The sequence below is a fragment of the Eubalaena glacialis genome, chromosome 4 (genome assembly GCF_028564815.1).
Source record: "Eubalaena glacialis isolate mEubGla1 chromosome 4, mEubGla1.1.hap2.+ XY, whole genome shotgun sequence".
NCBI classification, from domain to species: domain Eukaryota; kingdom Metazoa; phylum Chordata; class Mammalia; order Artiodactyla; family Balaenidae; genus Eubalaena; species Eubalaena glacialis.
The window spans coordinates 113926318-113938955 of NC_083719.1; the positions used below are offsets into that span (position 1 = coordinate 113926318).

Below are 12638 nucleotides of genomic sequence, written 5' to 3' on the forward strand. Positions count from 1 at the left end.
TCTTAGAGTCCTTTAAAGTCACAAAAGTACTCAAACCAGGACACCTGAACTTATCCAATGGAGATGACCCAGTGGCACATGGTCCTAAGGCTTCTATCCCACATCACTGGAAAAGATAAGAGGTTTTTAAAGACCTGCCCCTGCTCTTCTCTGCAATCCCTAAGCTGACCCTTCCTTGGCAAGCAGGCTATCTGAAAGTGTTTGTTTAGCATCTTCATGTTCAGAGTAAATCCTGCCTCTGGGGAGCTGCCAGCCTTCAGCCTCAGGCCTCACCCTGGTCTCCCTCCCCTGTGCCCGGAAAGTACTATGGGGCCTGTTCCTGTTCCTCCAATAAAAGCTGCTAATAAAGCCTTCTGCTTAGGAAACACTAGCGATGGACCTGGCACTGTGCTAAATGCTTCACATGCATCAGGTTATTTGTCCTCATAGCAACCCCATGAAGATAGGTACTGCTGGTTCATTTTACAGAAGACAAACCCAAGGCCTAGAGGTGGCAGGAGACTTCTGCGAAGTCCCACAGCAAGTGGCGAGGGAGGATCAAGAACCCCCTTCATAGGTCCTGACCTTGAGCTCTTTCCACGTCCCCCAGCAGCATATTAAGCCTCTGAATGGTGGAAATCTGCAGGGAGCCAGGTCCCCTCCAGACCCCAACCAGCCAGCCCCTGATACCTATTTGTCTGTCTCTTAACAGGAGCAATTTCTTGGGGGACAGCAACTCCTATGGATGTCGTGAAGAGTCGACTGCAAGCTGACGGGGTTTATGTAAACAAATACAAAGGTGTCCTGGACTGTATCTCCCAGAGTTACCAGAAGGAAGGTCTTAAAGTAAGCCCCACAGCAGTCATGCAGGGTCAGTGTCAGTCCCTGGAAGGTAGGGTCAGAGATTTTGGAAGATGTGAGACTACAGAGAAGGGAATCAGGAAACCGAGGTGCTGGCAGTTAAATTATGAAACACTTGTTTCATCCAGTCATTGCCCCGGGCTGGAGGAAGAAGTGGGCGTGCACCCAGCTGATGGGTTCAGAGAGGACCGGTAACCTACCTGAGGTCACACAGCTGGTATGCGGCAGAGCCAGGGTCTGGACCCACATCTGTGTTACCGAAGCTTGCCTCCTCATCCAGAAAGGCTAGGAACTCCTTCCTCACTCCCTGCTCAGCACCTCAGCCTCACCCCTCCTATAAGTGGGAATTCCCAGAACCACCTCAATCATCACATCTTGCAGGTTCCAATTCCCTGATCTGTCTTCTGCTTTCCACCCCACACAAGTCCAGACCCCATCACCTCTGGTCTCGGCTATTGAGGCAGCCTCCAGCCTGGCCTTGTCTTCCTTCTCCCAAACCTAAAGGGCTTTTCCTAAACCCAAGCCTCTACTTACCTCTAAACTATCTCAGAATAAAGATCAGGTTTCCACATCTAGTGTCCAAAGTTATAAACATCCCCATCTATCTTGCCTCCCACTATACCCCCTAGTACCCTCATGCTTGCTCTTCCTCGAATGGGCCGCTGGCTTTCTTGGCATGCCTCTTAGAGTCAGCAGACTTGAGTGCAAAGCCAGGCCTGGCTACTTGTGAACTGGGGGAATCCAGGCAAGCTTCCCCTCTTGGGGCCTCAATTTCTCCAATGATAATCACCCCTACCATGAACAGCAGAGATATTTGTAGGTTAAATTAAATTAGGCATATAAAAAGTGCTCAGTTTAATGTATAACACATAGAGAACATTTAGAAAGAGTCATCTGTTTATCATTAGCATTAGTATTAGTAGTTTTATTAGCGTTAATGTTACTACTGACCTCTGGGCCTTATCTCACGTGACTGCCTCATCCCAAGCCCTCCATTCCTTACTAACTGCCACTCCAGTGTGTCCAAACTTCTGTTTTTTTGCTCCAATGGAGTGCCAGAGCTTCTCCTCTGGAAACCTGGACTTCCACAAAGGCTCTCTCATCTGTGTGTGACCTCCCAAGTCAGTGTTCTCAGGCTGCTCCTGGACTACAGCCAAGAGTGGCTGGAGCCAATTCACAGGCTACTGCAGGTTTCGCTGCCAGTACTGAGGTCTGTCTGCCTATTAGCTGATGCACAGGTGGGCAAGACTCCTCTTGGGTCCCTTGGTGTATAGTGCTGGATCCCACAACTCCCACAGAGGCACTTTTGTTCATGGATGGATGCTGAATTTTTGTTGTTGAAGTGAGGACAAAATAAGGGACATTTTGGGCTGCCATGATGCTAGTGTCACTCTCCCCATGTATTTACCTTTTGTGAGATTTTTACAATATCTCTTCATACAGCTTCAAGTTACTGTCTAGTGATATTTTATTTCAGCCTGCAGGGCTCTCTTGAGCATTTCTTACAGTGTAGATCTAGTGGTGATGAACTCCTCCAGCTTTTGTTTATCTGGTAATGTCTTGATTTCTCTCTCACTCTTGAAGGATAGTTTTTCTGGATATAGAATCCTTTGTTGACAGTTTTGGTGTTTTTCTTTCAGCACTTTGGATATATTCGCCCATTGCCTCCTGGCTGCTAAAGTTTCTGATGAGTAATCTGTGGAAAGTCTTATAGAGGATACTTTCTATCTGCTTTCAAGAGTCTCTCTTTGTCTTTCAAAAGTTTATTATAATGTGTCTTCTTGTAGTTCTCTTTGAGTTCATCTTACTTGGAGTTAATTGAGCTTCTTTGATGTTTGTATTCATGTCTTTCATCATGTTTGGGAAGTTTTTGGCCCTATTACTTCAAATATTGTCTCTCTCTCTCTCTCTCTCTCTCTCTCTCTCTCTCTCTCCCCCTTGGACTCCCACAATGAATATGTTGCTCTGTTTGATAGTTTCCCACAAGTCCCTTAGGCTCTGTTTACTTATCTTCAATGTTTTTTCTTCCTCTCAGACTCAATAATTTCTCTTGTCCTATCTTTAAGTTTGCTGATTCTTTCCTCTGCCTGTTCAAATAAACCTTTGAATCATTCTAGTAAATTTTTCATTTCAGTTATTCATTCATTCATTCAGTGCTTTTCAGCTCCAGAATTTGTTTGCTTTCTTTCTGGGTTTTCTATTTCTTTATTGATATTTCTATTTTGTTCACATATCATTTTCTTGACTCTCTTCACATCTTTCTTTAGTTTTTCAAGCATCTTCAAGAAGGATATTTTAAAGTCTTTGTCAAGTAGATATGCTATCAGGTCTTTTTCCGGGACATTTTATTTTGATTTTTTTTCTTTGAGTAGACCATACTTTCCTGTTTCTTATATGCCTTGTGATTTTTTATTGAAAACTAGACATTTGAATCTAATAATGTGGTAACTCTGGAAATCCAATTCTCCCTCTTCCCCAGGGTGTGGTGGGTTTTGTTATTGTTTTTGATTGTTGTAGGCTATCTCTGTGCCAATGATCAACCTGAGGTGTAAACTTAAGGTTTTCTCAATGTTTTTCTGAGCCTGTGCCTTTCCCTGGGCCTACGCAGTCACTTTCTAATTTTCCTCATACATGCAGTTGCTTTTGAATGTCCTAGTCTTTAATGTCTGGCTCCCAAAAGAGGAAAAAGAGAGAAATGAAGGAAAGGGAAAAGGGCACCATCCCTTTAAATTCCCTGGAAGTCACTTCAGCCAGTGAACAAGGGGGTTGCAAGATGGAGGGGGAGGTTAAACAAGAATGAATGCCCTCCTCTTTGCACCTCATGATCAGAAACAGCAATCAGTGACCAGAACACAGGTGTCCAGTATCTGGAGGACAAGGTTCTCATTGCCCACCCTGGTTCCCACAAGCTGTGTGCAGGTTACTCCAGGAACATGTGCATAGATGCCTGCCAAAGGGCTTGGGATGGGGGATGGGTAGCTGCTACTGTGCTAAATGCTGACATTGACTGAAATTAACCACTGCCCAAACCCTCCCCTGGAAGTTGGAAGCCTTCAGTAAACTCCAGAGTTCTAAAGTAGTTACATCAGACAAATTCTGTCTGTGTAATAGTTATCTAGGTGAGGAGACAGAGTCCTGGTATTTTCTACTCTGCCATGTTCCTAGAATTCTCACCTCAGTTGTTTTTTTTTCTTTTCCAGTTTTACTGAGATATAATGGACATACAGTACTGTAGATGTTTAAGGTGTACAGCATAATGATTTGACTTACATATATCATGAAATGATGACCACAATAAGTTTAGTGAACATCTATCACCTCATATAGATGCAACTTAAAGAAATAGAAAAATACTTTTTTCCTTGTGATGAGAACTCAGGATCTACTCTCTTAACCACTTTCATACATAATGTACAGCAGTGTTCATTATATTTATCATGTTGTACATCCCCTCCCACCACCCCTCACTTCTGGTAACCACAAATCTGATCTCTTTTTCTCTATTTGTTTGTTTTAGAAGTATAATTGACCTACAACACTTTGTTAGTTCCTGGTACACAACATAGTGATTTGATGTTCCTATGCATTTCAAAATGATCACCATGATAAGTCTAGTTACCGTCTGTCACCATACAAAGATATTACATAATTATTGACTATATTCCTCACACAATACATTTTCGTACCCATTACTCATTTAGTTTGTAACTGCAAGTTTGTACCTGTTAATTTCCCTCACCTATTTCTCTCCTCCTCAACATCCTTCCCCTTTGGCAACAACCTGTTTGTTCTCTGTATCTATGACTCTGTTTCTGGTTAGTTATGTTTGTTCGTTTTGTTTTTTAGACTCCACATATAAGTGAAATCATACAGTATTTGTCTTTCTCTGACTTATTTCACTTAGCATAATACCTTCTAGGTCCTTCCATGTTTTCACAAATGTCAACATTTAATTCAGTCTTGGCTATTGTAAATAATGCTGCAATGAACATAGGAGTGCATGTATCTTTTCTAATTAGTGTATTTATTTTCTTTAGGTAAATACCCAGGAGTGGAATTGCTGGATTGTATGGTAGTTCTATTTTTAATTTTTTTTGAGGAACCTCCATACTATTTTCCATAGTGCTGCACCAATTTACATTCCCACCAACAGTGTGCAAGGGTTTCCTTTTCTCCACATCCTCACCAACACATGTTATTTCTTGTCTTTTTGATAATAGCCATTCTGACTGGTGTGAGGTGCTATCTCATTGTGGTTTTGATTTGCATTTCCCTGATGATTAGTGATTTTGAGCATCTTTTCATGTGCGTGTTGGCCATCTGTATGTCTTCTTTGGAAAAATGTCTTTGCAGGTCCTCTGCCCATTTTTTAACTGGGTTGTTTGGTTTTTTGATGTTGAGTTATATGAGTTCTTTGTATATTTTGGATATTAACCCCTTATCAGATATATCATTTGCAAATATCTTCTGTCATTCAGTAGGCAGCGTTTTCATTTTGCTGGTAGTTTCCTTCACTGTGAAAAAGCTTTTTAGTTTGATATAGTCCCATTTGTTTATTTTTGCTTTTGTTTCCCTTACCTGAGGAGACTGATCTCAAAAAATATTGCTAAGACTGATGTCAAAGAATGTATAGCCTATGTTTTCTTCTAGAAGTTTTATGGTTTCAGGTCTTACGTTTAAGTCTTTAATCCACTTTGCATTTATATAGGGTGTGAGAAAGTAGTCCAGTTTTTCCAACACCATTATTGAAGAGGCTGTATTTTCCCCATTGTATATTCTTGTCTCCTTTGTCATAGATCAATTGCCCATATAAGCATGGGTTCATCTCTGGGTCCTCTATTCTGTTCCATTGATCTATGTGGCTGTTTTTGTGCCAGTATCATACTGTTTTGATTACTGTAGCTTTGTAGTATAGTTTGAAATCAGGGAGCATGGTACCTCTAGCTTTGTTCTTTGTTCTTAAGATTGTTTTGGCTATTCGGGGTCTTTTGTTTTTCCATCCAAATTTTAGAATTATTTGTTCTAGTTCCATGAAAAATGCCATTGATATTTTGATAGGGGTTGCATTTCATCTGTAGATTGCCTTGGGGAGTATGGTCTTTTTAATAATATTAATTCTTCCAATCCATGAGCATGGTATATCTTTCCAACTGTTTGTGTCATCTTCAGTGTCTTTCATTGATGTCTTATAGTTTACCAAGTACCTTTTACCTCCTTAGTTAATTTATTCCTAGGTATTTTTTATGCAATTGTAAATGGGACTGTTTTCTTAATTTCTCTTTCTGATAGTTCATTGTTAGCAACAAATTTCTGTGTATTAATTTTGCATCCTGAAACTTTACTAAATTCATTGAAGAGTTCTGGTAGTTTTTTGGGGGCATCTTTAGGATTTCCTATGTATAGTATCATGTCATCTGCAAACAGTGACAGTTTTACTTCTTCTTTTCCAATTCAGATTCCTTTTATTTCTTTTTCTTCTCTGATTGCTGTGGCTAGGACTCCCAATACTATGCTAAATAAAAGTGGCAAGAGTGGATACCCTCATCTTGTTCCTGATCTTAGAGGAAATGCTTTCAGCTTTTCACCATTGATTAAGAAGTTAGCTGTGGGCTTGTCATATATGGCCTTTATTATTTTTATCATAAATAGATGTTGAATCAATTGTCTTTTGTATTTTTTTAGCAGAAGCACAGTTTGTGATTCAACCAATAAATACAGAGTGACACATAAGAGAGATTCAAAAGAGATGCTCAGTTTTTTTGTTTGTTTGTTTGTTTGTTTTTTTATTGCATTTTTTTGGTCTACCTCTTTTATTAACAATTTTTTGGGTGAAATTAACCCACTTTATTACATGTATATGTAGTTCATTCACTTTTTTTTTTTTTTTAATTAATTAATTAATTTATTTTTGGCTGTGCTGGGTCTTCGTTTCTGTGTGAGGGCTTTCTCTAGTTGCAGCAAGCGGGGGCCACTCTTCATCGCGGTGCGCGGGCCTCTCACCATCGCGACCTCTCTTGTTGCGGAGCACAGGCTCCAGACGCGCAGGCTCAGCAGTTGTGGCTCACGGGCCTAGTTGCTCCGCGGCATGTGGGATCTTCCCAGGCCAGGGGTCGAACCCGTGTCCCCTGCATTAGCAGGCAGATTCTCAACCACTGCGCCACCAGGGAAGCCCACATTCACTTTTATTTCTTTGTATAAATATATTATTTATCCATTTTACTATTAATAGACATTTGGGTTTTTTGTTTTGTTTTTTATTTATTTTTTATTGAAGTATCGTTGATATTCAATGTTCTGTTTTGTTTCCCCAGTTTGGGACCATTACAGACCATACTTTTAAGAACATTCTTGTACATATATCCTGGTGTATATGAGCATGAATTTCTTTTTTTTTTTTTTTTTTTTTTATTTCTGAGATATACATTTTAAAGTAATAACTAGGATTATGACTTATAACATTGTACCAGAACATATAAGATTTTTAGAAATTTCATGTAATGTCTGAAACATTTATATTAACATATTTCCATACAAATAACCCAATGAAAGTTTAGTATTAGTTGTTTTGTTTGTTTGTTTATACTGCAGGTTCTTATTAGTCATCAATTTTATACACATCAGTGTATACATGTCAATCCCAATCGCCCAATTCAGCACACCACTATCCCCACCCCACCGCAGTTTTCCCCCCTTGGTGTCCATATGTCTGTTCTCTACATCTGTGTCTCAACTTCTGCCCTGCAAACCGGCTCATCTGTACCATTTTTCTAGGTTCCACATACATGCGTTAATATACAATATTTGTTTTTCTCTTTCTGACTTACTTCACTCTGTATGACAGTCTCTAGATTCATCCATGTCTCAACAAATGACTCAATTTCGTTCCTTTTTATGGCTGAGTAATATTCCATTGTATATATGTACCACAACTTCTTTATCCATTCGTCTGTTGATGGGCATTTAGGTTGCTTCCATGACCTGGCTATTGTAAATAGTGCTGCAATGAACATTCGGGTGCATGTGTCTTTTTGAATTACGGTTTTCTCTGGGTATATGCCCAGTAGTGAGATTGCTGGGTCATATGGTAATTCTAGTTTTAGTTTTTTAAGGAACCTCCATACTGTTCTCCATAGTGGCTGTATCAATTTACATTCCCACCAACAGTGCAAGAGGGTTCCCTTTTCTCCACACCCTCTCCAGCATTTGTTGTTTGTAGATTTTCTGATGATGCCCATTCTAATTGGTGTGAGGTGATACCTCATTGTAGTTTTGATTTGCATTTCTCTAATGATTAGTGATGTTGAGCATCTTTTCATGTGCTTCTTGGCCGTCTGTATGTCTTCTTTGGAGAAATGTCTATTTAGGTCTTCTGCCCATTTTTGGATTGGGGTGTTTGTTTCTTTAATATTGAGCTGAATGAGCTGTTTATATATTTTGGAGATTAATCCTTTGTCCGTTGATTCGTTTGCAAATATTTTCTCCCATTCTGAGGGTTGTCTTTTCGTCTTCTTTATGGTTTCCTTTGCTGTGCAAAAGCTTTTAAGTTTCATTAGGTCCCATTTGTTTATTTTTGTTTTTATTTCCATTACTCTAGGAGGTGGATCAAAAAAGATCTTGCTGTGATTTATGTCAAAGAGTGTTCTTCCTATGTTTTCCTCTAAGAGTTTTATAGTGTCCAGTCTTACATTTAGGTCTGTAATCCATTTTGAGTTTATTTTTGTGTATGGTGTTAGGGAGTATTCTAATTTCATTCTTTTACATGTAGCTGTCCAGTTTTCCCAGCACCACTTATTGAAGAGACCGTCTTTTCTCCATTGTATATCCTTGCCTCCTTTGTCATAGATTAGTTGACCATAGGTGCATGGGTTTATCTCTGGGCTTTCTATCTTGTTCCATTGATCTATGTTTCTGTTTTTGTGCCAGTACCATATTGTCTTGATTACTGTAGCTTTGTAGTATAGTCTGAAGTCAGGGAGTCTGATTCCTCCAGCTCCGTTTTTTTCCCTCAAGACTGCTTTGGCTATTCGGGGTCTTTTGTGTCTCCATACAAATTTTAAGATGATTTTTTCTAGCTCCGTAAAAAATGCCATTGGTAATTTGATAGGGATTGCATTGAATCTGTAGATTGCTTTGGGTAGTATCGTCATTTTCACAATGTTGATTCTTCCAATCCAAGAACATGGTATATCTCTCCATCTGTTGGTATCATCTTTAATTTCTTTCATCAGTGTCTTATAGTTTTCTGCATACAGGTCTTTTGTCTCCCTAGGTAGGTTTATTCCTAGGTATTTTATTCTTTTTGTTGCAATGGTAAATGGGAGCGTTTCCATAATTTCTCTTTCAGATTTTTCATCATTAGTGTATAGGAATGCAAGAGATTTCTGTGCATTAATTTTGTATCCTGCAACTTTACCATATTCATTAATTAGCTCTAGCAGTTTTCTGGTGGCAGTTTTAGGATTCTCTATGTATAGTATCATGTCATCTGCAAACAGTGACAGTTTTACTTCTTCTTTTCCAATTTGTATTCCTTTTATTTCTTTTTCTTCTCTGATTGCCGTGGCTAGGACTTCCAGAACTATGTTGAATAATAGTGGTGAGAGTGGACATCCTTGTCTCGTTCCTGATCTTAAAGGAAATGCTTTCAGTTTTTCACCGATGAGAATGATGTTTGCTGTGGGTTTGTCATATATGGCCTTCATTATGTTGAGGTAGGTTCCCTCTATGCCTACTTTCTGGAGAGTTTTTATCATAAATGGGTGTTGAATTTTGTCAAAAGCTTTTTCTGCATCTATTGAGATGATCATATGGTTTTTATTCTTCAATTTGTTAATATGGTGTATCACATTGATTGATTTGCGTATATTGAAGAATCCTTGCATCCCTGGGATAAATCCCACCTGATCGTGGTGTATGATCCTTTTAATGTGTTGTTGGATTCTGTTTGCTAGTATTTTGTTGAGGATTTTTGCATCTATATTCATCAGTGATATTGGTCTGTAATTTTCTTTTTTTGTAGTGTCTTTGTCTGGTTTTGGTATCAGGGTGATGGTGGCCTCATAGAATGAGTTTGGGAGTGTTCCTTCCTCTGCAATTTTTTGGAAGAGTTTGAGAAGGATAGGTGTTAGCTCTTCTCTAAATGTTTGATAGAATTCACCTGTGAAGCCATCTGGTCCTGGACTTTTGTTTGTTGGAAGATTTTTAATCACAGTTTCAATTTCATTACTTGTGATTGGTCTGTTCATATTTTCTGCTTCTTCCTGGTTCAGTCTTGGAAGGTTATACCTTTCTAAGAATTTGTCCATTTCTTCCAGGTTGTCCATTTTATTGGCATAAAGTTGCTTGTAGTAGTCTCTTAGGATGCTTTGTATTTCTGCGGTGTCTGTTGTAACTTCTCCTTTTTCATTTCTGATTTTATTGATTTGAGTCCTCTCCCTCTTTTTCTTGATGAGTCTGGCTAATGGCTTATCAATTTTGTTTATCTTCTCAAAGAACCAGCTTTTAGTTTTATTGATCTTTTCTATTGTTTTCTTTGTTTCTATTTCATTTATTTCTGCTCTGATCTTTATGATTTCTTTCCTTCTGCTAACTTTGGGTTTTGTTTGTTCTTCTTTCTCTAGTTTCTTTAGGTGTAAGGTTAGATTGTTTACTTGAGATTTTTCTTGTTTCTTTAGGTAGGCTTGTATAGCTATAAACTTCCCTCTTAGAACTGCTTTTGCAGCATCCCATAGGTTTTGGGTTGTCGTGTTTTCATTGTCATTTGTCTCTAGGTATTTTTTGATTTCCTCTTTGATTTCTTCAGTAATCTCTTGGTTATTTAGTAACGTATTGTTTAGCCTCCATGTGTTTGTGTTTTTTATGCTTTTTCCCCTGTAATTCATTTCTAATCTCATAGCGTTGTGGTCAGAAAAGATGCTTGATATGATTTCAATATTCTTAAATTTACTGAGGCTTGATTTGTGACCCAAGATGTGATCTATCCTGGAGAATGTTCCGTGCGCACTTGAGAAGAACGTGTAATCTGCTGTTTTTGGATGGAATGTCCTATAAATATCAATTAAATCTATCTGGTCTATTGTGTCATTTAAAGCTTCTGTTTCCTTATTTATTTTCATTTTGGATGATCTGTCCATTGGTGTAAGTGAGGTGTTAAAGTCCCCCACTATTATTGTGTTACTGTCAATTTCCTCTTTTATAGCTGTTAGCAATTGCCTTATGTAATGAGGTGCTCCTATGTTGGGTGCATATATATTTATAATTGTTATATCTTCTTCTTGGATTGATTCCTTGATCATTATGTAGTGTCCTTCCTTGTCTCTTGTAACATTCTTTATTTTAAAGTCTATTTTATCTGATATGAGTATAGCTACTCCAGCTTTCTTTTGATTTCCATTTGCATGGAATATCTTTTTCCATCCCCTCACTTTCAGTCTGTATGTGTCCCTAGGTCTCAAGTGGGTCTCTTGTAGACAGCATATATATGGGTCTTGTTTTTGTATCCATTCAGCAAGCCTGTGTCTTTTGGCTGGAGCATTTAATCCATTCACGTTTAAGGTAATTATCGATATGTATGTTCCTATGACCATTTTCTTAATTGTTTTGGGTTTGTTTTTGTAGGTCCTTTTCTTCTCTTGTGTTTTCCACTTAGAGAAGTTCCTTTAACATTTGTTGTAGAGCTGGTTTGGTGGTGCTGAATTCTCTTAGCTTTTGCTTGTCTGTAAAGCTTTTGATTTCTCCATCAAATCTAAATGAGATCCTTGCCGGGTAGAGTAATCTTGGTTGTAGGTTCTTCCCTTTCATCACTTGAAGTATATCATGCCACTCCCTTCTGGCTTGCAGAGTTTCTGCTGACAAATCAGCTGTTAACCTTATGGGAGTTCCCTTGTATGTTATTTGTCGTTTTTCCCTTGCTGCTTTCAATAATTTTTCTTTGTCTTTAATTGTTGCCACTTTGATTACTATGTGTCTCGGCGTGCTTCTCCTTGGGTTTATCCTGTATGGGACTCTCTGGCTATTTCCTTTCCCATGTTAGGGAAGTTTTTGACTATAATCTCTTCAAATATTTTCTCTGGTCCTTTCTCTCTCTCTTCTCCTTCTGGGACCCCTATAATGCGAATGTTGTTGCGTTTAATGTTGTCCCAGAGGTCTCTTAGGCTGTCTTCATTTCTTTTCATTCTTTTTTCTTTAGTCTGTTCCACAGCAGTGAATTCCACCATTCTGTCTTCCAGGTCACTTATCCGTTCTTCTGCCTCAGTTATTCTACTATTGATTCCTTCTAGTGTAGTTTTCATTTCAGTTATTGTATTGGTCATCTCTGTTTGTTTGTTCTTTAATTCTTCTAGGTCTTTGTTAATCATTTCTTGCATCTTCTCAATCTTTGCCTCCATTCTTATTCCAAGATCCTGGATCATCTTCACTATCATTATTCTGAATTCTTTTTCTGGAAGGTTGCCTATTTCCACTTCACTTAGTTGTTTTTCTGGGGTTTTTTCTTGTTCCTTCATCTGGTATATAGCCCTCTGCCTTTTCATCTTGTGTATCTTTCTGTAAATGTGGTTTCTGTTCCACAGGCTGCAGGACTGTTGTTTTTCTTGCTTCTGCTGTCTGCCCTCTGGTGGTTGAGGCTATCTAAGAGGCTTGATGGGAGGCTCTGGAGGTGGGTAGAGCTGACTGTTGCTGTGGCGGTCAGAGCTCTGTAAAACTTTAATCCACTTGACTGTTGCTGGGTGGGGCTGGGTTCCCTCCCTGTTGGTTGTTTTGCCTGAGGCAACCCAACACTGGAGCCTACCCGGGCTCTT

General features: G+C 39.0%; 1 protein-coding gene across 5 annotated transcripts in view; it reads left to right on the forward strand.

The window, feature by feature from the left end:
* Positions 1–12638, forward strand: part of SLC25A48 (solute carrier family 25 member 48) — a 49636-nt gene that overhangs the window by 27679 nt on the left and 9319 nt on the right. For 2 of the 5 annotated variants that reach the window (XR_009700770.1, XM_061188203.1), the window contains exon 6: positions 692–850. Coding sequence is in view for 4 of the 5 variants with exons in the window: in XM_061188203.1 (XP_061044186.1) it covers positions 692–850 (159 nt within the window). In the remaining variant the exon portion in view is untranslated. Of the gene's footprint in view, positions 1–691; positions 1382–12638 lie in introns of those variants that run through there. The other 3 variants (XM_061188202.1, XM_061188204.1, XM_061188205.1) reach the window with 2 other exon arrangements.